Source organism: Tyto alba, unplaced genomic scaffold, assembly GCF_018691265.1.
Source record: "Tyto alba isolate M040663 unplaced genomic scaffold, T.alba_DEE_v4.0 Super-Scaffold_40, whole genome shotgun sequence".
NCBI lineage: Eukaryota > Metazoa > Chordata > Aves > Strigiformes > Tytonidae > Tyto > Tyto alba.
In genome coordinates, this window is record NW_024881316.1 from 43,150,897 (window position 1) to 43,178,864 (window position 27,968).

The 27,968-nt window shown below is 41.2% G+C and overlaps 1 protein-coding gene across 1 annotated transcript in view; it reads left to right on the forward strand.

Annotated features, from left to right (window-relative positions):
* The window catches only part of EVA1A (eva-1 homolog A, regulator of programmed cell death), a 211,515-nt gene that overhangs the window by 33,777 nt on the left and 149,770 nt on the right, over positions 1–27,968 (forward strand). The window contains exon 2 of the mRNA XM_033004958.1: positions 25,088–25,302. Within this exon, the coding sequence (XP_032860849.1) occupies positions 25,088–25,302 (215 nt within the window). The remainder of the gene's footprint in view (positions 1–25,087; positions 25,303–27,968) is intronic.

The following is a 27,968-nucleotide window of genomic DNA, read 5'->3' on the forward strand; positions in this document are numbered from 1 at the left end:
GATTTTTTTTTTCCCCTGGCAATAAGGCCTTTTCTAAGAAGGTAATGCCTGGCACAGCCTTCCTGCAACAAGGGGATGGGTAGTGAGAGACTGGATTTCTCTGGATGACTCCCCCAGCTTATATATTCTCCAAAACCTGCCTAACAGTTTTCAGTATCTGAGTGTTGGTCTTCATGTAGTGTGTGTTCTTTGTCCTGCAGACTGTAAAAGCAACTGCAGCAGAGACTGAATTAAAAAAATGATTAATGGTGGTGCTGAGGTATTGATACTCTAATACTGGGGTCAAAATAGGTGCTGCAGGAGCATCTGGTGACTGAGAGACTTTCAGGGACAAAACCTGGGACATAAAAGGAGAGGACAGAATAGGAAGTAACATGTACAACAGGAAATGAAGAAGACTTCCAGGACACCACAAAGCAGTTTCAGTGACTTGGCTGGAACCCCAGAAACCTAGTCTAGCACTTTATCCATTAGACAATGACCCATTCTTTTTTTAAGGTTGCAGTCATTGCATTTCACTTAACATAAAAGCAATATATGTGATATGGTGTGAAGTGAGCTGTGTCCCAAGTGAAATTAGGATGGTGTCTCTTGTGCTCCAATGGTCTTTTTGATGACAATGTTCAAGGGGCCCTGTGCAGATCTTTGCACACAAGTAGTGGAGGCCAATCTTCATTTCTCCCTCAGCCTCAAAATGTTCTTGCCCTGAGAGTGACCCAGAACTATTCCCTGCCCCTTGGATTCCTGCCTAGACGGCTGTGTGTGGGTATTCTCAGAGTTTTGTTTGTTTTTTTTTTTTTTTTTTTTTTTTTCCCACCCATGTTACACTCATTCAGGCAGTGTGTGACCCTGTTGGCTGCAGGTCTGGCTTCTTTCTTCTGTGTCTGTAGCATGCTCTGAATTTTGGTAGTAAAAGATATAAGCAAAAGAAAACCATATAATTAGCCATCCCAGCCCTAATTCCCTCAGCAGAAGTTCATTTTTCAGTAACTGAAACTGGCTTAATCCTAATCCCCTGAAAATCCTCCTTCCTAAGAGTCTTTGTGAGGCTCCCTTATTGAAGAGAGCTTCCAAAAAGATCAGTGCTGCTGTTAGGGTGAATTTTTCTAAAGCCTGTAAATGTTGTAGCTGCAGTGTGATATAATACAAGGATAGTGAATCTCTGAAGCCACAAACTCCTTAATGTGTTAGTGGGGTTATTAATGTGCAAAACAAACTGGAAGAAGAGCTCTAGTGTTGGAGGCACAAGTCTTCTTCCCTATGTTATTGATACAAGCTTCATTTCTTGCCTCTCATGCAAGCTGACCATTTTCTGGGAGGAGCCTTTCTTTGAAACAGCCCCAATTGCTTTTTCTGCTTTGTTGACTGATAGTGGTAAATATGGGGGGGTGCATGGGGTCACTTGTCATTACTGTCTCATTTAGTCAGTGGAGAGAAGTTGCCACAACTAATACATTTGGCACTTGCTCCTGATGAACTGAGTGATGGGCTCTACTTGTCCATGTGGTCTGTGCAAGGCACCAGAGCCTCACCGCTCGTATCAGCTCCTTGTGCTCTTGACTGTAGATGACCCACTAGTTAGGGCACTGAGTTAGCCTGTCTGAATTGTAAGTCATGGGCTGGATGTCTCAGGCTTATATGGGAGTTAAAAACATGGAAACCTTGGCCATGAATCCTCCTTCATCTTCGTGAGGAGGGGAGAGAGATACTAGAGAGAAAATCAGATGTTCCTGTCCTTTGCCTACAGTGGATACTCAGGCTGCTCATTGCTGATGAAACTTCTGGCAAACAAATCGGTAAGTTTCCTCTGTCTTCTCAGATCCCTCCTCCACCTCTTCTTTGTCATCTCTGTTTGCTGTTCCAGTTTTCATCCTGGGAAATGTCTGTGTGAAAGACTCGGCAGTGAGTGGTACAGGTGCTGCCCACTCCTCTTCTGCTGTTGCCACTTTCTTTCTCTGCTGCAGGGATCAAATGGGGCACATCTAGCCAATGGTGAAAAGGGACAATTATTTATTAGAACAACTTGGTAGGTGAGCATCTTTGAATAGATATGTTAATTAAAGACGGTGCATGTGCTGGTTACTTTGTTCTGATTACAACAAGAATTTCAGAGAACTTACTAGTATAAGCAATAAACCAAAAAGAGGACGGTTTGGGGAAATTTATGGTCTAATGCTAAGTGAAGCTTACCTTGTTTACTCTATGGATTTAAGGAACAGTTTCTTTCTGCTGTTTCTCTTACTTGCTTGCTTCATAAACCTTTGGACTAATTAGCTTGGATAACTTATTTCTTGCAAAAGGATTAAAGACAAAGAGTTAAGAGATAAATGAACCTTGAATGTGAGTTTTGACAGTGTTGCTGGTATTATTTTTTTTTTTTTCTTTTTTAGAATCCCAGACTGGATCAATCTCCTTTTCACTGTGTACTTCTCATGAAGTGTCAAGGGTCTGATACCACCTTTCTGAAGGTGGTAAAATCCATGCTTTGCAATTCCCCATGCTTTGTGACAGAGTTATTTGGTAATTGCTTCTCTTCCTCCATGTGCTACCCCCGACCCCAGTTCAGCACATACAGCTCCGAGGAGCAGGGTTGTGGTGTGCACATGGGACATTGTCCCAGGCTGGGTCCTAGATTAATGGAAGCTGCTTAGAAATAATTGGGTGGGATTTAAAACAGGCACAGCTCAGATCTGTAAAGCTGTTATTCAGTCACTAACAAGATGTTGTTTCTTATCTTTAGAGAGATTCACATCTGTCAAAGTCTTAAACAGCAATAAGGGAAGTAACAACCTGCTGTACTCCTATATGTAAAAGCAATGTCTGTGTAAGGAATATATATGGCCTGGTCATACCCTGTGATCTGTGGAGGGACCCAGGTACCTCGAGGCCAATTTGTATCTCAGGCTGGATGAATTGCCCTGCTGAAGTGCCCTTCTGTCTCCATGGATGGCAGATGGAACCTGGAGAGATGGTACTGCTACATAGCTCAGTAAATTGACAATATTAGGCAGGTGACCCTGAATGCATTTGCTATAGCCCAGTCAGGACTGCCGTGCTGTTTTTAGGGATGCTATACAGATGCCTAAAACGTGTCTCTTGTTAACATGAAGTGAGCATAAAGTCCTAGATTGCAAACTGTCTGGTGCAGTCTGGTGCACTGCCCCGACTTGCTTGCAGAGAAGGAAGTAATGTCTAGGCTGGGATTGTCACTGCTGCCCTTTGTTGCCAAGCTGCCTCATGTGGGGGAATCAAGTATGGGCATCAGGATGTGTTCAGAGCCTGCACTAATCCAAATAGCTCAGCTGAGTGAAAAGAGAGGGACCCAAGTAACACTGGCTTTGGTATCCTTCAGGAACTTTCTAGATTACTGGCTTTTGCTACTCTAGTTAAATCTACCAGTCCTTACTCTTCTGCAAAATGTACATTGGTAGAGCTTGACTGCCCTAAAGTGAGGGAGTCCTGGCATTAGCTTTAATGAGGGAACTGACTTCAATATACTGATGTGCAAACAAAGGCTTCTTGAGAGGACCTGTGTTTCTGAATATGTGTCTCTGTGCTTCACTTCTCCAGAGACCCACTTGTCTCAAGGACTGGGAGAGCTGCATATCGTTATGCTTAATTTTAGGAGCTGTCTAGGAAATGCCCTTCCCCAGTCTTCAGGCTGAATGGGACTTATGCCAGTCTCTCCTTGTGTCTGGGGGTCATTTACATTCTATGGTTAAGGGACAGCATAGCTCAGATCATGGTGCTTTTCAGAGAAAAGTGATAGTTCCACTATCAGTTGAGATTTAATACTTCCACAGCAGGCAAAGCCTGTCATATCAATTTGTTATTCTGGCCCATTCCCAGGCAACATGCCATTCCCTGGTATAAAAGCGCCTATTGTTGCCACTGAGCCAGTTCTAATGTAACATGTTGTATGCCTCCTTCCTCAAAAGAAGTGCAAGGTGCAATATGAAATACAATTTTAAGGATTATAGATTAAAACTAATTCTCAGCAGTTCAACAGAGCAGACGATGATAATTATGAAAGTCTTATGAGCTGCCTAAAGGTGTTCAGGAGATGGAATGTTTCATTCTGTAGGGTGAAGAAATTAGTCTAGTATTACAAGCTTTAATTCTCCAAATTATTAAAAAAATGTTTAATAAAACATTCTATCTTTTGGCAAGAGAAAGTTTGATTAAAATTGGCTGGGGGAAGAGAAGGTAAATGAACAGGTCCGTGACTCAGGAAATCGTACCTATGCTTTGGATAGCAGTTGTACTATGTGGCTATGCTTGTACTAGAAAATTAAACACTTTCAAGGGACACCAAGGGACTGAAACTCAATCACAGATTCATAAAGGGGTTTAGGGTGGAAGAGACCATTGGAGGTCTTCTAGTTCAAACCCCTGCTTAAAACAAGGTGGACTTCAAAGTTATGTTAGAGTGCTTGTGGCCTTGCCCAATTAAGCCTGCAAATATCCTGAGGATGGAGCTTCCATAGTCTCTCTAGGCAATATGTTCCAGGACTTAACCTCTCTGGTGGTGAAAAATTGTTTCGTTAAGTTTGGTTGTGTTTTCCCTTGTTGCAAGTTGTGACCGTTGCTTCTTGTCCTCTCTCTGTGCACTTCTGGGAAGGCTCTGGGTTTTCAATAACCAACCCCATTAGGAAGTGTAAGCCTGCAGTTAGGTCTTCCAATTAATTTTTGCCAGGCTAAACAAACATACTTTCATTAGCCTTATAAGTTATGTGCTCCACCCCTCTAATCATCTTGGTGGTGCTCTTAGTGAACTCTTTCCAGTTGCTCAACATTTCTGTTTTAGTAGGATTTTCATGGGTGCAGGGTAGATAGGAGTCATCAGTCCCTTGGCCACTGAAGGAAGATTTCAGTGCGTGCTTAAACTATCTCTTAAGTGCTCTCCTGGAGCTGGAACAAAGTTATGACCACAACAGTTTTCAAAGTTGCTTGGGGCTTTGTTCAGCTGAGTTTTGAGTGTCACCAAGAACAGAGATTGGACGATGTCATCTTAAAAGGGACAGCCCACAAATTGTCCTTGGGAGGTGCCTGTTTCTCACTATTGACTTTAAAGAGCTGCAAACATTGGTAGTTCAGATTTTGATGTTAATTTAAATGCCTTAGTATCAAATGGATTTCTACCTGATACATCCTTACACAAATAGTCTACTTCAGCTTAGATCTGCTTCTGTAGGGTTGGGTGGCCAGTCAGGTGTGAACAGGAGCAGGATGCTTTCATCTGCTCAGAGTTGTGGGAATTTGGGTTTGAATGAGAATGTTGTATGGGTATGATAGTGGTAAATGTGTTTAATATTCAAGGTAGGGAAGGGAGACGTGGGTATCCTTTGTATTACACATTAGAACTGGGTAAATTTTTGTTTCCTGTATTTACAATTTTCAGATGTGTGGATGTTTTGCCAGCTGACTGAAATTTGTTCGGAGGGGGTTTTGAGGAGTGTGACATGGTACAGATATATAGGGATTTTTGCAGTTTTTAAAGCTCAAGGTCACCTGAAAACATCATACTGGGTTTGAGTTATAAACCTCCCCCAATTTCTGGGTTGAATTTAGTGTAAAGAGAGCAAAGACAGCTAAACTGTTTTGAGAAGACTGGTTGGTCAAAGTTTTTGGGCATTGGTTTTGTTAGAAGAGACATTCCTCAGGGAGCCAGCTCTCTTTTTGGTGCCATTTTAATCACATAGGTAAATGTTCTTCCTTGAACACAGCAGATGTTGAACAAGGAAGTTTTTGCTGTGTTTGCAAGATTCCATAGGGTAGTTACTGGGATGAAGACCACTACTATTTCCTGCCATTGCTTTTGTCCCTCTGAAGCCAGCTGCTTCAATGAGATTTCCCCCAACTCACATCAGAAGCTCAGGAATCTGAAATATCAATACAATCAAGCCCACTCTATGTTAGAGTGGTGCTTTTGTTAATGCTTGGTCCATCTCTCCCTTGATTCACATTGGGTCCTGTGGAAAAAGAGTCAGTATTACTCTTTTCAGTGATGGGCATATTAGTTAAGCACTTCAAAAAGTTCCAGCCAGAACAAGCCTTCCTTCTACATTTGGAAGGGTTGTGGTGGATCACCTGCCTCCAGTACTCTTTGAGAAGGCTGTTGATTTTGGAAATCCCTGGATTAATATGCTGCATATGAGGGTCTGAGTATCAGATCAGTCTCTTTTAGCTGTTGGTGCCAGATGGATCTGCTAAGTATCCCAGAAGCCTCCCATTTTTGCCTTTTCCTGTGGGGAACAAGAAGTGCTGGGAGAAATTATTTCAGCCTCATGAGATCTTAGAGTCACTAAGCTCTGAAAGCTGCTCTTTGGAATTGTTAGTTTGTTTTTGTCAATTATTCCTTGCTGTCCTACTCTTTCCAGTCCTGAGGAAGTTTTCCATCCCACTTAAATGTTTTTCTTTGGAGAATAATTCTGCTTGACCCCTACTACTTTAAAAATGGTATGTAGGAGGATTTTGGTGCTGTTTCACACTGCTTAGCCAAGATATAACAGTTCTGTTGTTTCTTGATGCAGGGAAAGTAATGTCTACACCGAAATTGTATCCAAGAAGTTTCTCTCCTTGGTAAGGTGCAGGTTGTGGAAGCCCAAGCTTTGTGCTCTTGTTTTATCCTCTGTGAGAGACAGTTGTGCTCTGCAGAACCTGAGGCATTCTGCCAGTTCCCCACTGTTGTTTCTATCCTGTGACCTTTCTCCTGTCTTACCCCCCTCCCACCTCGAGGGTGAGAGACAGTGAAGGGAAGATGGAGTTACAGCTTCCTGGACATTTGGCTGTTTCATCTTTTGTACATCACTTTGTGGCTGACAGGACATCTTTTTTCAGAAAATACCTTGCATGCTAATCTCTGTGCATTAGCTGACTGCAACATAAATGCTTGTCCATTAATACGGTGCCTTCCTGTGTGTCTTTCATCTCCATGCTCTCCACCGTTCTCCTGTTTCACTTTTCTCTCTCCTTTGTCTTTCACCCTGCTTAATACAATCCACCTCAGTACCAGAGCTCCAGGCTATGGAAACAGGGACAGATACTGTAAGCAGATTGATAGACTCATTTAATAAACATGCCACCCAATGCTGAAGGCTATGCTCTCTGCAAAGGCCAATCTTCACGTGACTTTGACAGGCATGTTCCCTTCCACTATTTCTTTATCTACTAATAAGAGTAGCCTGCTGACTTTTCTGCTGTATTATCATGTTACCTAACATGCCACAGCTTATTTCCAGAGAATTCAACTATTACTATTATTATTAGTGCTCTTTTGCTTTCTGATAGATTGGCTAGCTTGAGAGAAAAACCCAAAACAAAGTAGGGCTGAGATTACCCTGTCCTAACTTCTGAGTCTACCATGCAGATTTCTACATCTGAGATACTCATCCTTGGCTCCTTGCATGGGCACTGCAGAGATGTAGGCCCTTTAAACACCATGCAAGAGCAGCTATACTAGCTTCAATCAAAGGGCCACCCACAACTGCTCTGGGCAACCTGTTGTAGTATTTGATCACCCTCACAGCTCAAGGACTTCTTAAATCAAGAACTGTGAGTGAGTTCACTGGTTCTTGATGGATTTTTCTTCCATTCATTGATGTTGCAATGGTTTTACTCCATGTAAATGTGTGAGACCTGCAGAAGGGCCGTGGCAGTAAGTGCCACAGCTCAGCTTCGCAGAAGGTAAGGAAATGCCTCCTTTTGTTTACCTCATTTGATGCTCCTACACTAACCTTTTTTTTTTTTAATTGCAAGAAACAACACTTTCAATTCCTTTACCTCCCTTCCAGGTTCTGTGTAGTCTGTTGCACCTCTCAGTTTTCTGTCTTCCAGGTGGAAGAAGGCTAGTTGCAACTTAACACCTTTCTCTTAACTGCCTCTAAATCCACTGCATGTTTTCTGAGTGGGGAGGGAGGACCCAGGAATGCAGTCTTCCGGATACGAGTCCTTGAATGTCTGTACAGTAACACCATGGTGGTTTCTGGATTGCTTTTTATTCCTTCCTAACAATTCTTAGTATTTATCATTATTTTTTCCTAGTTATTATTGAATAATGATTTTTATATTTTCACAGAACTGTTACTACTGCAAAACCTCTATCGTGTGTTACTTTGCATGTATGTACATTGACTTTTATCTGTGAATTACAACCAAACTTCTCAGCGTCAGGCCATCTTTCTGCTGTTCACCCTGCAGTACACTCTGCAGTACTTTCAGTATGTGATACTTCAAACCTGGGGTGGATATATGCTTTAACATAAGACATTACAGAAATGCCTGCTTCTCTTCACTAGCTCTGAGGGGAGGCTGAACGTGTCACTCACCTATGGAGCCCTTTTGCTGGACAGTGCATGAAGATAGACCTCAGAGTGCTGGGTTTGCTGCCAGCATAGCACATGCTCACAAGTAGGTTGTCCTTCCTTTTGGCACTGTCGTGGGGGAAAAACAGAGGTCAAGGTGGATTGCATCTGCCAGAACATTTTCTGTAGCACCCCTGGCATGGCCTTTTCTCCTGGTCATGGAAAGCGGCTCTCTCTGTGGAGGGTGGTGTTTCTGGTCAGAGCATGATGACAGACACTATATGTCATCATCTCTTCACCTGCCAGGTGATTTTCTCCTCTTTGCTAAGAGATTTCTTGTGATGATCTGGGAAAGCATTTGTTGAGATTTGGTGAGCAAACTTCAGAAAGAGTAAACAAGCAGGCTACTTTACTTGTGTAAAGTCTGGGCACTAAAACATTGTGTAAAATTCATAACAAATGTTTCATTATCTAAAACTGTGTTGCTGTAGCACTCTCCATGTTTGCATCAGAGTAAATATAATTAATAAACATAAACGTGAAGACTAAACAAATCCTGAAAGGTGATGTTACAGTGCTTACTTGGCAGACACAAAGTGCCAAATGCCATTTCTATTGTCTGGAGCAGCAGTTTGCTTGAATGATACTGTTGTTTATAAAGGTCAGTGATGGTGCTTGTCCAGAAGTTGTATCTGGGAAAGCCATTTCTCACTTCCCTGAACTCTGTTGCAGGACAATCCAAGTCTAAGTAATAGGCTTCTCTATGTGAACAGATCTGAGATGATGCTGAAATGTTATCTGGGGTCACAACAAACAGAACTCCAACTCTGAATGAAGTTTTTTTTCCAAGGTGTTTTAAATGAGACCGGGGCTTTTCAATGCATCCTGAGAAGTGATTTGATATCACAGAATGGCTGAGGTTGAAAGGTACTCTTGATATCGTCTAGTCCAACCCTTCCAGCCCACTTAGAACAAGAACCTGATTAGAGCATGGTCACCTACAGCAGGTTGCTCAGGGCTGTGTCTAGTTGGATTTTGAGTATCTGCAAGGTTGGAGACTCCACTACCTCTCTGGGCAGCCCATTCCAGTGTTTGACCACCTGCACAGCTATACGTATATATTTAAATGGAACTTCCTGTGTTTCAGTTTGTGCCCATTGCTTCTTGTTCATTCACTGGATACCATTGAGAAGAGTCTGACTCTGTCTTCTTTACTCCCTCCACATCAGTCATTTATACACATTTACAAGATCCCACTGAACCTTCTCTTCTCCCGTCTAAGCAGTCCCACCTCTGTCAGCCTCTTCCCATATGACAGATACTCCAGTCCCTTGATCTTCTTTGTGGTCCTTCGCTGGACTCTCACTGGTATGTCCATGTCTCTCTTGTACTGGTGAATTCACAGCTGGACACAATACTCCAGATGGGTCTTACCAGTGCTGAGGGGCAGGCTTACCTCTCTTGACCTGCTGGCGATAGTCCTAACAATGGCTGCCTTTGCTGTGAGGGCATGTTACTGGCTCATGGTCAACTTGACGTCCACCAGGACACCTTGGTCCTTTTCTACAAATCTGCTTTCCAGCTTGTTGGTCTCCAGCATGGTGTGTGGGGATACTCCTCCCCATGAGCAGGACTTTTCCTTTAGTTAAAATTCATGAGATTCCTGTTTGCTCATTTCTGCATATTGTCAAGGTCCCTCTGAATGATGGAACAACCATCTGGTCTATTAACTGCTCCTTCCAGTTCTGCATCATCTGCAAAATATGCAGATGACATACACAGGTTCAGAAGTGTTCCTTAGTGTAACAGAAAAGCATAACATTAGACTCAAAATCAGAATAACTGGGTGCAGTTCCCTGTCCTGTTCCAAACCAGGATAATGTAGGAGGTGATATTTATTGATCTGTCTAAGCTGTATGACGATGAAAAATAATAATAATTAAAAAAAAAATCCCCTTTTCTGGGGAGGGATGATGTGTCTGGGTTCCAGTATGGAGTTGGGATACAGCTGGGATGTGCACTCAGACCCAAAGACTGGGAAATGCTCCCAGGCCTTGTACTTTAATCACAGCCTTTAGCTGTAATGCTGTCCATATATGAGCACAATTCTCACTGAGTTTAGCACTGACCCTGAAACTGTTTTGGCCTGTGATGTGTTTTGGTATGTAATACAATAGGTAGGAGGAAAACGGGTGCTGTGGATGTAGTTGCTGTTACAGCTGTGAGGCGAAGAGCCCTTCAAAGTGTTACTCTGCAAAAGAAATCCCCTTCTTTAGCCTGTTAGTCAAAACAACTGCTCTGTGTCAAAGCAGCGCAAATAGCTTTTAGCCAAAAAGCTTTTCTAACTGCTGTTACGCTGGGGCCATTCTGCTCTGCCTGATTGCTGTCCCTATAACAAGGGGTTAGTGTACTATGTGGCTTAATAAATTCCACTGTTGGATTTCTATTGTCTCTTTGTTCTTCGTTGCCAAGGAAGCCAAATATTATTTCTGTCCTTGAAAGAAGCTGCAAATATGGGGAATGGCCTTAGTGAGAGGTGGGGGAGGAAAGGGACCATGTGGAAAAATACCTTTTGTGTTTTCTCTTATTGCCTTTATAAAGATGATTGGGCTGATGTGCTAGAACGGGGTTGTTCTGTCTTTTCTCTGTTAGTCAGATGTCTTCATTATTATTATTAGCTTATATTCCAGGCTAAGCAGTTCCCTCCCTTTGTGTATCCTTTGTTATGTCCTGAACTGTTACTCACTGCTCCTGATTAAAAATCAGTATGCATTTATATTTCTTTATCTCCAGTCTTTCTGTGGCCCCTGTTACTTCACATTCACAGGTCCTTATTTTTTTCCTGGTTTTCCCATGGATGTAGAAATAGGATCATCTTTAGCTGATATTTGGGAAACTGTGGTGCAGATGAAACTGATATCAGATGAAGTGTGCTGGGAACTCTTCTCTGGCCCTGTGGCCGGCAGCCAGAGCTGACCATTCGTGACAGCACCGAGGAGGAGGTAGAAGCTGTCTGTGAATGGCCTTTTGGTCCCGAGAAGCTAAACTAGTATGGTTAAAGCTTTATGTTAGAAAACTAAAGAGCATCAGGAGGGTGTGCTAACCACTGCCACACAATTGTCCTGTTCAAGATTTTACATGCTCACAGTCACCATTTAGACCTGCAGTAACTATCAATTTCCCAGTCATAGTCAGAGCATGGCTCAGGAGAGTGCAGACTGTCCAAATAGACAACTTCACCTTGTTTTTTGGGCAAAGAGTAGAATGTAGTAATTCTAGTTTATCAGTCATAGTTTCTCCCTCAGGGCTATGGATTGAGCCTGGGCTTGATTTACTTGTTTACATAAGTGCAATTTTTCTTTTGTTTTATGTAGGAATCACTTTAAAGTGATTTAAGGTACTAAAGACAAAAGTTATAGTAGTGGCAAGACTTCAGGAATGGCAGAGTCTGAAGAACACTAGAGTCTCTCCAAAGATTATGTTCTAGCACTAGCAACCACTGTGTTGCTGTACCATAAACCCTCATTCATCTGTGGGACCCCAGAGGGGACAGAGCAGTGAGCTGCCACTATACCGACCTTCCATACACATGGTGAGCTCCACCTTGGGAAACCTTTACCAGAAGGAGGTCATGAAACCATTCCTCAATTCTATGATACAGAATGAGCAGTTCAGCTCATCTTTCTTCTGATGCTTATAAGGAAAATATGTTTGCACTAGTTAGATGGGGCTCCCTTACAGTCAGCAGAGGGGTAAACCAGTTTCAGACGTGGCTTGTCTTCTTTTCTCAGTTAGACATCTACTTTGGAATAAAGTTTCACAACTGACAGTGCTTTTTTCTTTTTACGGACTGTATGGAGAGAGCTCAAATGGTAGTTAAACCCCGTACGTGGTGGGCTGTAAGGGACAGTCTTCTAAGCCAAAGTTTTCCTTCATGCTATGGCTTTGCCTAACTGGGAAGCAAAGCTCCCTTCCCACCAATGCAAAAATGAAAAAAAAAACTGAGGACAGGGATCTAATAGGTCTAAATAATGAAGCCTAAACTAGGATAAACTAATTTAGCCAGTAATTTTTAAAGCCCCAAAAGATTACAAGTTCTGTGATGGAGTGATGTGATTCTTGAGGAAAAATAATATCTCACCAATTTAACTGTAGTTTTTTGAAACAGGCAAGGCTTTTTGCTTGAGCCACCAGGAAGGTATAGCTTTTTTAACAGGCAGAAAAGAAGCTCCTGCATTAAGGCTTGATCTTCAGCCCAAGGTACAGAGACCATCCTGCTTTTACTCCCAAGTGCTGATTTTCTGTCTATTCCTGCAATGTCTTTTCCAGAAGGAGCTTGTGGGAAGTTGAGGTTAGTTACCTTCAGGCTGGTTGGGCAGCCTGACAACTTGAACTGGTGATGTTCAAGATGCCTGTCTCTTGTTAGTATTGTTTATAGCAAACAATAAAAACCCAATTTACCTGTGAAATCATCATTCCTCTTACCCTGACATTTATCGTTGCTTTAAGTTGTCCAGTTACTGGTGAATAATAAATTCTCTCTTGGCTGAAGTCAATGGCTTAAACAGAAGATGCTGATCTGGCAGTTTTGCCTGGTTATTGCATATGCAACACACTGCACGTTCTGTTAAGACAATATCTGAGGTTTGTAGCCAAGTCATCAGAGATAGGGCATATCAGAAATAAGGGGAGACTCATGCAAACCTACTTTTTTATCTTCATATTTTTTTCTCTTTTTACAGCCAGTCTGAGCTCCCTTTTCTCCTGGATAATTGTTATCTCTGGGTAACACAGTTCTTTCTGCAAGGAAGTATGATTTTGAGCTCTACCACATGGGAACATAAAGAGAAGTTCACTTACAAATGGGTATTCTTGCTCAAAATCTTTCTCTTTTCTCCTTTTTAGTATTTTAAGGCTGCTCTCCATTTCTCCAGTTTCAAGTGACCCAGGCTCCATGATGCTTCCAGCTGATTCTTGTTGGCAGGATAAGCTCCTGGGACCAAACTTCTAATTGGAAAATGAGAAAGAGAATTTTTTTTCATATGTCTACTCTACCCTGTGTCTCCTTTTGTTTTCTCTTTTTAATTTCCTTCTTTTTCCCCTACTCTGCTTCTTCCTTTCACTGTTTAGCCTTTTCTATCTTGTCTCAGTCTCTCCTCATTTCCTTTTTTCTCTTGGGGTTCATAAAGCTGCCAAGGCCTGGCCAAAGAAAAGAGAAATATACATTTCACAGGCGAAGGTCATGCAGAGGGCAGCATCATAGTTCTTATTGCAGGTCCTGGGGAAAAGGATGCATGCTCATTACAGAGCTGTTGCTTTCATTAGATTTGTCAAATCTACCCTGAATAAGAATAAATAAATAAAACATGGAATTTAAAACAGAAGGAAAAGGGAGATGTTAAAATCCCAGTGTTGGAAACAAGCTTTTGCCTAATTTTTGAGTTTTCATAGGAGTTGCATTCTAGGAGAATTAAGCACAAGATCTCCAGTCTGAAGGGGAATGACAAGTGTGGATTCTCCACAGTGTCTTGGTAGAGCTCACACCGTATGTCTGTGAGCATTGCCTGTCCTTCCCACCACAGACAGCGATTTGTCACTGTTCCCCAAAATTTCCTGCTTCTTCAGTGGAAAAATTGCTAGGTGGCAAAGCAATCCAGAACGATTTGACCTTACTTGAGCACTAAAATTGCTTACCCGTTACCCTTATTACACAACATCAAATGAAGAAGGCCTTGAATTTCACAGTTTGCAATATAAAAAGGTTTCTAATAAAAATGACAATTGGAGCATTGAAGTGCTTGTTAAAATCAATGAGACTACAACCTGACTGGAGGTATTTTCCTGTAGGAGAACTCTTTACTGCCAAGTTGGTATTTGAACATGTAATTCATGTTGTATTGTTTCATGAAAGGTAACAGGATTTCAAGTTTGCTCTCCAGAATCAGAGGAATTGTTCAACATTTTGACCTGTCAGTTGAAATCTGCTGAAAAAGGGATGTGTAGGTCACTTGGAGAGCCCCAGAGCTGTCTTCTGTCGCTATGTGCAAAGTGCTCACATCTGCTTTTGATGACTTTAGCAGAAGCTCCTGTAGGGCTATGCACTTTTGCCTTCACTCCTGTCATTTGCCTTACTCTAAACAAAGCTGCCATCTTTCTGTACTCATAGTCTTGTCAGAATAAGTTCTCCCGAATGGGAAGAAACCTTTTTATTTAGTGTTGGTTTTTATTAACCCTTGGCAGATTGTCATGGCTTAGTTCTTGATTTACTTAAAGAATTGGTCAGTGTGCATAAAGTCTTGTCTATCACTTGTGTGGTCAAATAGCTGTTTGCTTTGTCCCAGTGTGATATGCTATGAGAAAGCTTTCTTTTAATTTGAGTGGTAACAGGATATTTCTCTGTCACTCCCAGTAAAGCTGTGGGCAAAGACCAGGCTGCTTTTAGGTGGTACTACTACTGTAGCTCTGCAGAAGCTCATGGTTTTAACAAGGCTGATTTATATTTCCCTTGTTTCATGTTTCTAATACAGGAAAAAACCCTTTTTCCTGTGTTTGCAATGGGGAAATTCTGTGTTCTGGTCAAATTGGACAGTCCCCAACCTTCCCGGGTTGGTACTCTGTCACACTGGGTGAGGACATGCAGGAGCTGTCACAGACCTTATTATGAGAGACCTGATATACAGCAGCTGCTTTCATGACAGATTCTGAATATTTCCTACTTCCAGAAGATCTTTGGTATGTGGTGAAGTGGTAAACTCTGCACTTTCAAAATACTAGAGATCAAAACAAAAGGTGCATTTATTGGGCACGAGGGTACACCAGAAGACTGCTGTTGGGCACTGTGCTCACCAACATTGACTTCGCTGTGGGTGATATGGCTAAGAAGGGCCTCAGAAGGGATTTGATGGAGATAAAGAGATGCCTTGCAGAGACTTATAGGGTGCTTCTCCCCTGGCTGTGGAGAAAGTGGCAGTGATTGCAGATTCAACACACAAGCCATGGAAGTGCAAATTCTATGCTATGCTATGCTATTCTATATGATGGGTTAAGTGGAGATGGATTAAGATGTTGATCGCCATAAAATGTTTTTGGCATCCTGAAGAAGCAGTGGGACACTCTGTGAGCTCAGAGCATGTCCTGAGGGAGGTGCATGGATCCAGCTCCTAACTCCTTTCCCTGCTCCATAAGAATATTACGTTGGTTAATTGCTTTAGTGACACATGAGTAAGTTGGCCCCTGGGACTTGAGAAATGGCAAAAATTTGATTTCAGCAATTTTAGTGACTGGACCAGAAGGTGCATGAAGGCCATCAGTCTCTTGGTGTAAGACCCAGTGATGCTTGTAGGAAAGGTTGAGCATTAGCATGCCCTGGGAGCAGGCTGAGTGTGGGGACAGATCCTGTTTGAGCTCTTAAACTTTTCTGCAGGCAGTGCTGCCTATGGCTGCAGGAAGACACTAAGATGTGGGATTGTTTTAGCTTAGCTAGGGTCTTTCCATTTTCATGGCAGATTTGTAATGATGTTGATTTCCAAGGTCAAATTTGTTTTCCATAAGAATTATCACAGGAAGGGCTGGGATCAAAAGGACTTTATTGTGGAACTGGAAGTCAAAATGAACACCAATGAAACTTACCTACATGAGGAAGTTTACCAGCAAAGGTGCATTGGTAGTTATGCAATTGTGTTCCTGTGTGACTGTTTACTATGAAAAACTATATGGGTATCATTATGGCAGCCTAATTATATCAATGTAGTTTTGATGTTAAAAATCTCTTGTATATATGCTATCTAGAGAAAATGGTCCTTTCAATAAAATAAACCTGTTAGAACTTAATTTAGAAGAGCTACATGACCCCAGGTGATGTGAGCTCTTTATCACTACTTAGAATGCAACAGCAAGGCCACAGTGAGCAGCGCTGTGATTTATTTGTGAGATGACTGTGTTTTGGAAAGGACTTGGTTGAGAGCCAAGGAGAAAGAGCCAACTGAAGCTGCTCAGGAAGTATCACCCATGTAGTTCCTTCAGCTATAAAGCAATGACCTTAACACTTACTGCAGCTGTATCTCTAGAATGAAATAGTGCCTAGCTTGTCTATAGTGCATGGAATTGACCTTTTCGGGCTGTAAGAAGTATACACTAAGCATCTCTCAAAATTACAGCTTTCATTCTCTGAGTACTGAACAAACCCCATAAGTTTTCCCAAGGCGACCTGGTAATCACCTTTAGGTTATGCTATAAGATATATTTTATAAATATGATTGTGTTATGTGCAATATACTTTATATAATTGACACATAATACATACTAATGTATGCTAAGTTATACTTTTTACAATTAAAGACATTAATATTTATAATGCTGTAACACTAACATTAATTATATTATGTATTAATATTTATAATGCTGTAACACTGTTTTAACACAGTGTTTAAGAAATTTAGCACTGCAAAAAATGAACTCCACATAGTGGGATTCAGGCTTCTACTGCAACTTAGACTAGGTAAAATATTCTGTGAAGTTGATTTTTATTTTTTTTTTTAACATATGCATATGTGTGTGTGTGTGTATGTCTGCATATAGATATATATATACACAGAGATACACACACACGTGTGGAATTTTTAGTGGGAAGTGTTAGGAGTTGCCAAATATGGAAGCCTAATAGAGGAAAGGCAGCAATGGCCCTGTGTTCCCAGGTGCGAGAAGCAGTGATGCTGAGCATCTGCTCCTGACAGAGAGATGTGTGTGTCTCAGACCACGCAGATCAACACAGGTGGAAACACTCAGCATTCACACAAGCACAAACAGCCCCAGGGGCCTCATCCTCTTCCCCTCTCTGGTTGATCAGGATGAAAACCTGTTAGAAAATATGCATACAAACGTACAATGTGGATCCCCCAGGAGCTGGCCTTAGACAGTCCGTGCAGCAGCTGGCTCGTGGGGCCTCACATCTCCAGTCACCTGAAGTCACATCTCAGATGTGTGCAGGCAGACTGGTCTCTCAGTTGACTCCCTGACCCCTGGTCTTCCTGTAGCTGGCCTGGGGCTCCTGGTCTGTCCTGTAGCCAATTCACAGGCTGCCTGCTGTCTCCAGTATCTGACCCAGACTTGTGGCTGCTTTTATACCTGGCTCCCAAAGCTCTTCTATATGCCAGCTAGGCTGGCTTGATGGCTTGATAGTCACTAGTGGCCACAGACGGACGTACATACCCATGCAATATGCACAGCCTCACTTGCTCTGGTTACTGGCAGCACACATATAGACCCTCTGGCCTGTTGTCCAACTCTGGTTGCTGTCACTGAGACACACACATACACACCTCCATGCACACAGAGCAGTGGAAGAGGCTTTGATCTGAAATAGGGGAGCAGGAATAAATGGCTGGAGAGAAAGTTGCAAGTTGGTGAAGTCCTGGTGCAGCTTCTTCCAGCCGAATTCTCTGTACTGTCAGTTTTCCTTCAGCATCTTGGCTGCTTGCAACCATACAGCTAGTGAAACAAAAGTTTTAAAAAAATTCCTTAAATCCAGAGGAATTGGATGGTCAGTGCCTTGAATTACAGATTATGATACTGGTACAAGCTTATAAGAGAAACACTGACAAACTGGAGGGAGTCCAGTGGAGAACCAGTAGGATAGATAGTTAGAGGCTGGAGCACATGGCATGGGAGGGGAGGCTCTAGAAGAGAAGCCTGAGGGGATATCCAGATGCTTCCTTCTGATTCCTAAAAATGGTTATACATAAACCAAAGCTAGGCTTCTCTCAGAGGTGCAAAATAAAAAAGCAAGAGGCAACAGACATGAGCTGTAACAGGGGTAATTCTGAGCACTAATTTGAAAATAATTTTAATCAGGAGAGTGATGAACCACTGGTATGGGTGCTTCAGAGGCTGGGGAATCCCTGTCCTTGGCAGTCCTTGCTCAGGGCTGAACGAGGTGCTGAGCAGCTGGATCTCACTTTGATATTGGCCCTACTCTGAGCAGCAGTTTGGACTTAATGACCTGCAGGAGGCCCTTCCAGGCTAAATTTCCCTGATTCTAGAAACATAAAATGAAAAAAAAAGACAGTTTTAAAACTCTTTTAATTTATGCTTTCAAAATGTAAAAGATCGGGGAAAAAAAATTTCCGTAGTCCTAAGGGCTTTAAAAACTTGTTTTAGAAAAAAGTAAGTTCTCAAGAAACCATAGATTTATGAGACATTCAAAGAAAATCAACTAAGATGGTGTTCAAGTGGCAAACAAGATTTTTTGTATTGAATTTTTGGATCAATTTTTTAAAGTTCTAGACCTAATAAACTTGCAGTTGGAGTTGCTTATTAAATTCTCCAGAGGTATTCCAACAGTCTGTGGAAGGGTTGTAGTGTTTTATTAAATTCTATAGGAGTTTACAGTTAGGAAATTTAAGGGTATAATTAGTGATAATCCTCACTAATACCTGCATTAGATTCAAGCCTGCAGAGTTGAAAACCACCATGCTTTTATTACTGTCACCCCAAGCCCTCACCAATCTAATTTCCACTACCTTCTCATCCTTATACAAACCCAGGAGACGTATGAAATACTGTTCAGCATTTACAAAATGTTACCTTGTTTAGCCTTGAAATGCTGGCACTAAGCTGCAGTTCTAAATTCACTTTTGCTTCAAAGCTGGTTTTCTAAGTTAACGCTGGATAGATACTGTTTGGAGCCACAACTGCGGTACAGAAGATCAGATAGTGGACAAGGAACTGTTGACTTAAAATAAAAATATTTTCCTAAGTATGCTTACAAGATGCTCAAGTTTTTCCAGTGCTGTATAGTATCTGAAAGGTGAAAGGGTTGAGGAGTAGCCGAAGTGAAAGCAAATCTCTCTGTAGAAGGTTTGTAATAGCAAGTTTTAATCTCCAGTATTAGTAACAAAGCAAAACAAACCCTACTTGTCCATACGAGGCTGCTCTGTGATTTCAGAGAGCTGCTTTTACTACTGCAACCACAGGATTATCAGTAATGCCTGGTATGAAACGCACTCATTGAGTTACTTGCTCTGGCTTCAAGCCTTGCCTGGGGTCACATTTCAGCCCTGTTTGCCTATCCTCATGGCGTGTTATTCTATTCCACTGGCTTAGCACTGTTTCTGTGAGATGTTACAAGTATCGGTGTTCTGCATATAAAGAATAAACTGAAATTTTCCAGTCCATAGCCTAGTTGAAAAACAGGGTGATATTGGGGTAGTCTGAGCTCCAGAAAAGTATCTGATTAAGGTCTCTCTATGAAGAAAATTCTGTTTCACTTTCAGAGTCCCAAAACATCTGCAAGGAAGCTGAGGAAATTAGAAAAAAATAACAGTAGATATTAAAAAAAACAGTACAGATTTAGAAAATAAGAGACTAAAAATAAAAGAATCTGTATCAACCACGAGCAAGACAATGCTTTATGCACTAACAATTAATCGCACTGACTTCATGTGTTTCAGACAATGGGAAATGACTTGTTTCTAAGTATAATGTTCTTTTTTCATTACATTGATTTTTCTCTATTATATGTATACACTTCTATATTTGTAACTACAAAAGCTCAAAATGGGATATTTCAGGACGACATTACTATAGCTTAGATATAGCTTGATGCAGATATTAATGAAGCTCTCTCTTGAATTGTGTGTAGTAGTTCATTAGCCATTAAAATACTTAGAGTTTCCTTGTAATTTTTTAGAAGTTTCAGATCATATCCGAACTGTACAAGGAGTTAGTTTTTTTTTGATTATTTCTCCAGCACACACTCACAGAGATGTTTCCTGGTAAAAGATGAAATTCATCATCTGGTGACTGGTGAGCTGGTGCGTTGGTATATGCCTTGTCAAGCAAAACTCAGACTGTGTTTAGTGGAAGATGGAGAAGAGTGCTTACCAATTTTAGACAACCATGGTTAAATAGGATATATAAATGAGTGTTTGTATACTCTACTATTATCCTGTATCTGTATGGGATGGAAGCTCTTATATCATCCGTGCTTTTGGGAACCACTCTGTCAGTTGCTTTAGTTTCAAAAAGGCAGGGTTGTAGCTCTATGAGTGTAAGTAAAGGATGATGTTTAGATTTAAAGTACCTGTAGAATGATGATAATCTGTATGAAACTGTTATTTTTCTCTGGTCCGCATAGGCGTTAGAACTGGCTTTTGGATGAGAACTGAGCAACAGTTCCCTGGAGAGGCAGTGGTGAAAATGGTTCTTGGGAACTGACATTGCTGGGTGGGATAGAGTTATAGTCAGCACTAAGTGTTGTGTTTGGTGAATAGTGGAGAATAATTGCTGATGACTAATAGGAGTCAAACTCTGGACTTTGGAAAAACAAATTGCAAGTGGTGTTTGAAAGAAACATTTCCTTCTTGCTAGCGGGCAAAAATGGTCTATCTATTTTGTGACGCAGTTTTTAAAAACTTGTAGCATTTGGGCTTAATGCTTTAGATTTCTTTTATGCTTTTACCATCCTTTGAAATGAAATACATATTCTTAAAGAAAAGCTCAAATTACTACCTGCTCTAACATTGTCTTCCCTAGACAGACTAATAAGTGAACTGACAAAAAATTTCCTGATAAATCATGAGAATTTATGTCACTTCCACTCCAAGATGAACCCTGACAAAATAGATTTGACTGTAGTAGTACAGCTGGGATATTTTCCTCAAATAGTTGCTTGCCTGCAGCTCTGGATCTGACAATGGTGATTTCACATCCCAGAATCTGAGGATGAAGAAAAGAGTGGCAAATGTTTTTGGCCATCTTTAAAAACAGCTTGCCTTATCTTTTTTTGGAGTGGACAGTTGTAGGACTGTAGCCTATATCCCAGATAATAATGCAGAGACATATACTTGGTAGGGAATGATAACATCATTTGATAATACCTTTATCATCTCAGTTTCTTGTCTGTCATATTCTGTGGTCTATCAATAGCTGATTGGTGAGCTGCTGTTGCCTTTTGCTAAAGTAAAAGAGTTTCTTGTGGCCATCCAAAAGAGATTTTTTCATGCTTGCCAGGAAAGAGTCAAAGAGCTCTGTAAGCTATTCCCTGTGTACTTATGAAGTGCTTCTTACCTTTAGTATATAAGTGCCATTCAGGTCCTTAAACACCTGCCATTGGCTACATGTTTATGCATTTAATTCAGTAAAGAGCATCCCAGTAATTCCCTCCCTGGTGCAAAATGTAGTGGTACAAAAAGTCACTGAAGACTTGTTACTGAAAATTCAGCAAGGATGCTGAAAACAATTCAGATTTTGGGTTACTGAACCATGAATCAATGGGTAACAAAGTTACAACACTTTCAAAAGAACTACTAATGAATGTTATGCAAATTTGGAACATTTAAAGAGGAAAAAAAAAAAGAGCATTAATTCTCTACAGTCACTTCCTTTTGCTCTTTAAAGAACATCATGCCATCCCTGATCATGCCCATGCCTAATTCAGTATCTTCTCTCTAACAGCGGTCAGTGCCAGATGTTTCAGACATTGTGCTTTGTTTATTATTAGCCAGTCACCATTAAAACATTAAATTCCTTCAATATCTTGAGCTTAAATGAGCTCAAGTTATTTTGTGATTGCTGATGGAAGATGAGAGGAAGGAGTTGTTTCAACAAGTGATCTGCACTAATTGCAGGCGTTGAAACTTTCCGTGATCCTGAATTGGTAATATGAAAGGCATGCTCTAGGGTGGCTGTTCTGACAGAAAAATTTAATATTCAGAGGAGCCAGTAGAGTCTTGACTGCACTTTGGTTGTATTTCTCTGGCTCCCTAATAGGTCAGCCTCAGGGAAAAGTCCTAATGCACTGGAATAACAGCATGGAAAGCAGGGTTTAATGTTTTGTGTTATGTTCTGGTTTTGTGTGTAGTTTGCTTTTCCTGATGTCCATCTTGTATGGTTGCCTTACTTCTGAGGGAGAAGAGCTGATCTGACTCCAGGACTAGGTGTACAGCATCACACAGATCATGTATTCTACTGACTGGGAAAAGAGATGCACTCCAGTAGTTCATTTTATTCCCAGGGCGCTTCCTTGAACAAGTGAGATAAAGGCACTAAATTAAACAGTGCTGTTTTCTGATCTGGTGCAGCCCTGTCACTCTAATTACCAGCGCTTTGTCTCAGTTTTTTTCTTATAAGCAAATGATGCCCTGGTGACTTGGAAATTAATATGTTGATTTGAGTAAATGTCTATGTGGCACACACCTTGAGGCACTGCAGTGACAGAACTGCTAAATAAGAACTACAGACTAAAATTTAGAGAAATCAGAGAATATAGCCATCATAGTGGCAGCTTGAATGCTGAAGCTAGATTACTGTGTGTTGGTTATCTTGAAGAACAAGTTTAGTAGTTTTAGGCACCTTGAAATTTGTTCAGACCACTATTCTTTCACACAACTCCTGAGACAGGTTTCAGTGTTGGTATGGAAGAAGAACTATTCTCAGTAAAATCTCTGTATGTAGGCCTTACTATTTTGGAGAGTAAGAGAAAGTTTCAGGATATGACCTTAGGGACAGAGAAAATGCCCTGGGAATGTTTAACTTAGTGGAGTAAATATACCCTACAGATGTGACTACAAGTATAGCTAGAGTTGATGTTGAAATGATTCTGAGCAAGCCACATGAATTCTCTCAAACCACATGAATTGTGCTTCGCTGTGTGCATTATTCTGTCTTGGAAGACAGGATGATGAATGTGAGAACAGAGTGCACCTTGCAGTAATGAAGGGTATCTGCATACCAAGCTGGCCTCTTACTATAGAAAAGATGTTGAGAATCTGGAGAGAGTCCCTTTGGCTGCCAAGAAGGCAAGGGTACTGGAACATATTATAAATAGTAAGAGACTGAGGGATTTGGTCTGTTCATCTAGGAAAAGTAAAGAATAAGGAGAATGGGATCTAATTACTGTTTTATGCTACCTAAAGGTATAGAGGAAATGGAATAGTCTTTTCTCTGAAATGTACAATGAAAGAACCAGGGGCAACAAAAAAAAAGTCATAACATGGGAAATGCCAATTTCATGTAATGAAAAAATTTTTCACTGTGAAAATTGTTAAGCACTGGCACAGGTTGCCCAGAGAGGTTGTGGAGTCCCCCGTCCTTGGAGATATTCAGAACTGGACATGACTCTGGGAAACCTGCTCTAAGTTGGTCCTGCTTTGAGCAGAAAGTTGGACTAGATGACTGGCAGAGACCAGCCTAAATTATTTTATGATTATGGGCCACCAAGAGAATAGTCACATTGTAGCCATTTTTTAAAAACAAGTCTAAGATATACTTCAGGTTCCCTTTTAGGAATTTGTCCAGGGATTACCTGTTTCTCTTAATGGTTTTGTCTTTTCTCTCTGCCTCTTAAGAAAAGAGGCTCTTTGTTTTCTTTCATGAAAAGGTAGGGGAAGATAGGGACAAGGCATTGTGGGATTGATGCTGGTAGAGTTGTGTTGGTGGCCAATAGTGGGAAGGGGACTTCCAAATTCATTACAGTGAAGAAGTCTGTAGGGTTGAATGGGACTGTGGCTGATGCTGATATGGGACCTGCTGTAGAGTTCCCTGCACAGATGTCCCTATATCAACACCACAGTAGTTTCCCCTCATGAGTGAGTTTGGCAAAGTCAGGATTTGTTTGGCAGTTCCCATGGTAACCCGACTGCAATCAGCCCTTTTAACTTGGTGCAACTTTGACATAGCTTTGTCCCCATGCTTTATTCTTAACAACTTTATTATTGTGGTTGATGTCATCCTCTAATAAACAAGAACGGATTTGGCTCTGTGTACTGTTTTCCTTCTAAAAAGACGGAAACTGCAAAATTGGAGAGAAAGCAAAGCTTTTATATCAGTGGCCTAGAAGGTGCAACCAGAAGAATTAAAATGGTATATTGTGAAAGGAGATCAAAGATGTGACTGGTGTGCCCTGACGGAATAGGACCTCATACAACCAACTGTAACCCCAACTTTCCCCTTAGTGGCTTTGTGTCTGGGCCTTTCTTGCCCATCATCATAAGCTCACAGGAAAAGTGAGATTGGAAGGGACTTCAGTTCTCTAGTCTAACCTCCTGCTCAGACCAGGTTGCTCAGGGCCTTATCTAGTATGGTCTTGAAAACCTCCAAGAATGTAGACGGCACAACTCTGAGCAATCTGCTCCACTGCTTGACTGCCCTCACAGTGAAAAAGTTGCTCTATATACCTGGTCTGAAACTATTGTTTCATCTTGTGCCTGTTATCTCTCATTCTCCTACTGTGAAGCACTGTGAAGAGCCTGGCTCCGTCTCCTTGATAACCTCTCTGTAGATACTGGCAGCTTCTATTTGTTTCCCTCGAAGCTCTCTCTTCTCCAGACTGAATAAGGCATGTCTTACAGGGCAAGTACTCCAGCTCCTAACCATTTTGGTGGCCCTCTGTTGAACTCACTGCAGTTTATTGAAGTTTGTCTTGTATTGGGGGGCCAAAAATTGCATGTAGTATCTAGATGTGGTCTAAATGATGAGTGTGGCTCAGCTGCATTTCCTGTAAACTTGACAGATATGCCAAAGTAAATAAGTGGTATGATCGGACTGAGAGTTTGGAGCATTTGAATATTGCTTCCACTAAGGATATATAAGATGGCTGAAGGCCAAATCACCAAGCCTTCCCCCCCGGCCATGTCATTGTCTCTCTCCTTTGCACATGTGTGAGATGAGTAATAAAATCTCCATCCCTCATTGCTTGTTAGTTATGTGTTTGTTAGACTGCTCTGCTGTAAATCATCTAAATATTAACTACCTTTCACTAATGATGGGTTTTGTCATGGTTTTTGCAGGTTACATATCACAAGTACTAAAGAATTACACTGATCATGCCTGCGATGGAGAATATGTCTCCCTGAGATGTCCTCACAGAACCACCATCAGCATCCAGTCTTCTTTTTATGGCCGAATTGTACCAAGTCATCAGATGTGTCCTTCTCGCTATCCCCACTCCTATGCAACTTTAATTAAAGAAGATGTTGCCTGTTCAGTTGGCACTTCCCTTCAGGTATTGCATGTTAAACTGGACCTGTTCATTTTGGACTTCATCTTTCCTTGGCCAGGCAGCAGCTTTCTGTGCTGGTGCTGCATAGACCTGTATTAAGCAGTGCTACCCAGTGTGGGAGCACTGACATCTCATACATTTTAGTGAATAATTCATCTTTGTAGTTTAGACAGGACTGAATTAGATTTTGCTGATGAATTTCTTATTTTTGCTGCAACTCTAGTCAGTTCAGGAATGGGCTTGAAACAGAATTGCACTTCAGGATCACATTATGTTTGACTAGATTCGAAGAGTATTTTTTTATAGTTTTCCTTCCCAATGGTTAGCTTTTTCAACACATTGAGAAGTTGCTGTGGCATTCTTTTTACTTTAGAACTGATCCTATTTCAAGAGGCTTTTACTTTGGTAACTTGAAACCCCAAAAGAATCCTTGGCTTTACTTCTTCTGACTCATTTGGCTTTTAGGCCGCTGTAAGTGATTGTACATGACTTAAGCTTGTAATGTCCCAAGCATCAGTAGTTAATCAGCTCTCTTCATTGGTGTAGGGGATGTTGACTACATGTGTCCTCCCAAGAGCACATGTGACATCAGCAAATCAAAGGATTATTTGAAAGGTGCCAGTGTTACTCAACTGTCAGTAGGAACAACTAAAATTAGAAACCTGAGTTGGCTGATGTTGTTGAGATGAATGGCATCTGCTCCTGGATGTTGAAGTAAGCACAAGTCTTTCCAAGTGCAGGATTTGGAACTGTGAAAACTTTTGGGCAAAGTTCTCAAGCACCTAGTGTGTTTATGGCTATGAATCAATAATAACTCATAATAAAAATTTATAGCAGAACTAGATTAATGAACCTACAGGGCTAGTGAATAATTTCTTTTATAATTTGGCTAAAGGCCAGAGTTTCCCACATTGCTTCTCACTCTTGCATCCAGGGTTTTTAAGAGGAATTTACAGCATTTTTTTTAAGTTGATACAAGTGCTTTGCCTTCCAAATGTCAGTGGTAAATCCTCAAGAAATTACACAGGGTTGGTGTTTGCCTGTAGTGTAACCCATAAGCTGACAGATTTGCAGTTGCCCTCACAACATGTCCATGGCACAACAAATGACAATTGTAGTATGGGAGGACAGGGTCCTTATCAGTGGACGGTTTTCCCAGATATGATAATGAAAGTTTGTAGTACAACAGACACGAGGCAGTTGTGTTGTTTAGGACAGGAGAACATGGACTGAAGACTTTGTCAGAGGCTAGCCTTCCCCTCTTCATTTTATTGATTTACTGCAAAATTTACTTGAAACATTTCATTTACCAGAGTGATTGATAGCTATGTGTGTAGCCTCATCCCTTGTGGGTGAGTGGCCCACTTAAGGCATCTGGAAGAACTTTAAAACAGAGAAGATGTAACCTTTGGCTTTCCAGGCCATGGTTTTATGTGCAGAAAGGATTTAAAAGAAATCCTTACTTGCCTCTCTTAGCTCCTTACATCCTCAGAGCTGTTACCCATTAGCTTTGCCTCCAACATTTATAGTGCTTGTAATTACAGCTCCCTTATTTATCAGAGTGAGAATCATGTTCCCTGTAAGTAGTCTTGCAGCAGGTCTCTTATACAGTGCATTTGTTACATGACTGAGACTAGAACACTCTTATTCACCCACTTTTGGGTATGTAGATATGCCAGGGAAGTTGCTGAAATTCGCTGTTCTGCCACAGATTTCTTAGGGGACCTTGGGCAAGTTCCTGAGTCTCTTTGGAGGAGATGCATAGTGCCTCTTTTGTGCCCCCGAATGTGGCTTTGATACCTCAATGTGCTGTGCTTGGCCAGAGTAGGATAAATCCAAATGTCAGAGATGAATCTTGTCTTCTTTCTCAATCCTGGAGGGGGTGAGGCCTCTTCGAAGTGTAAGCCAGAAACTCCACCAGATGAATGGCAAGCTGCCTGCAGCTTGCTAGTAGGAAATGCATGTATGTAGGAAAATTGGAAAGCTATAGTCAAGGAAATAGTGTGTATTTTTGTGATTTTGAAGTTCAGCTATATGTATGCTATAGGCAGGACAAATTATGTGTGTATTCTGATTGTCAGTAATTTACAAAGTCAGCCAAACCAAACCCTTCAAAATTAAGTATATAAAATCACTGTGTCTAATCAAACCCATGACTCTATAAATTTGCTGCTTCTCTGGAGAGTGGTCTGGAGGGAGCGTAAGGGGCAGCTATTAATCTTATTCCCTGCAAGCACTACTTGTGAGTAACAGTTAATTCCCATTTAGAAGCTATCTCCTCTGTAAATGTCCAGTTCAGACATCATTTCTATGTTAAAAAGGGAAAAGAAAGGGTTGATTACACTGAGACAATCACGACTAATCCAGCCTTATGTGGTTGACTGCCATGCTTTAGTCACTTGTTTTTGTTTGAAATGAAATGAGGACTACTTGGGAGAGCGTGTCCAAGATATTAAGGCAGTGACCCCAAAATACACACTCCTGTTATTCTAACACTGTGATGTCAGATTGAGACTGAGATTTCAGTTTTGATGTGGTTGGTCTCTTGTTAACTTTTAGATCAAGTCACATGAATATGGAGAGATCAGAACATCAAAATAAAGTTGTGTTGAAAGTCAGACATTATTTGCTTTTAAAAAAATCTCCTCCCACTTCCCCCACTCCATTCA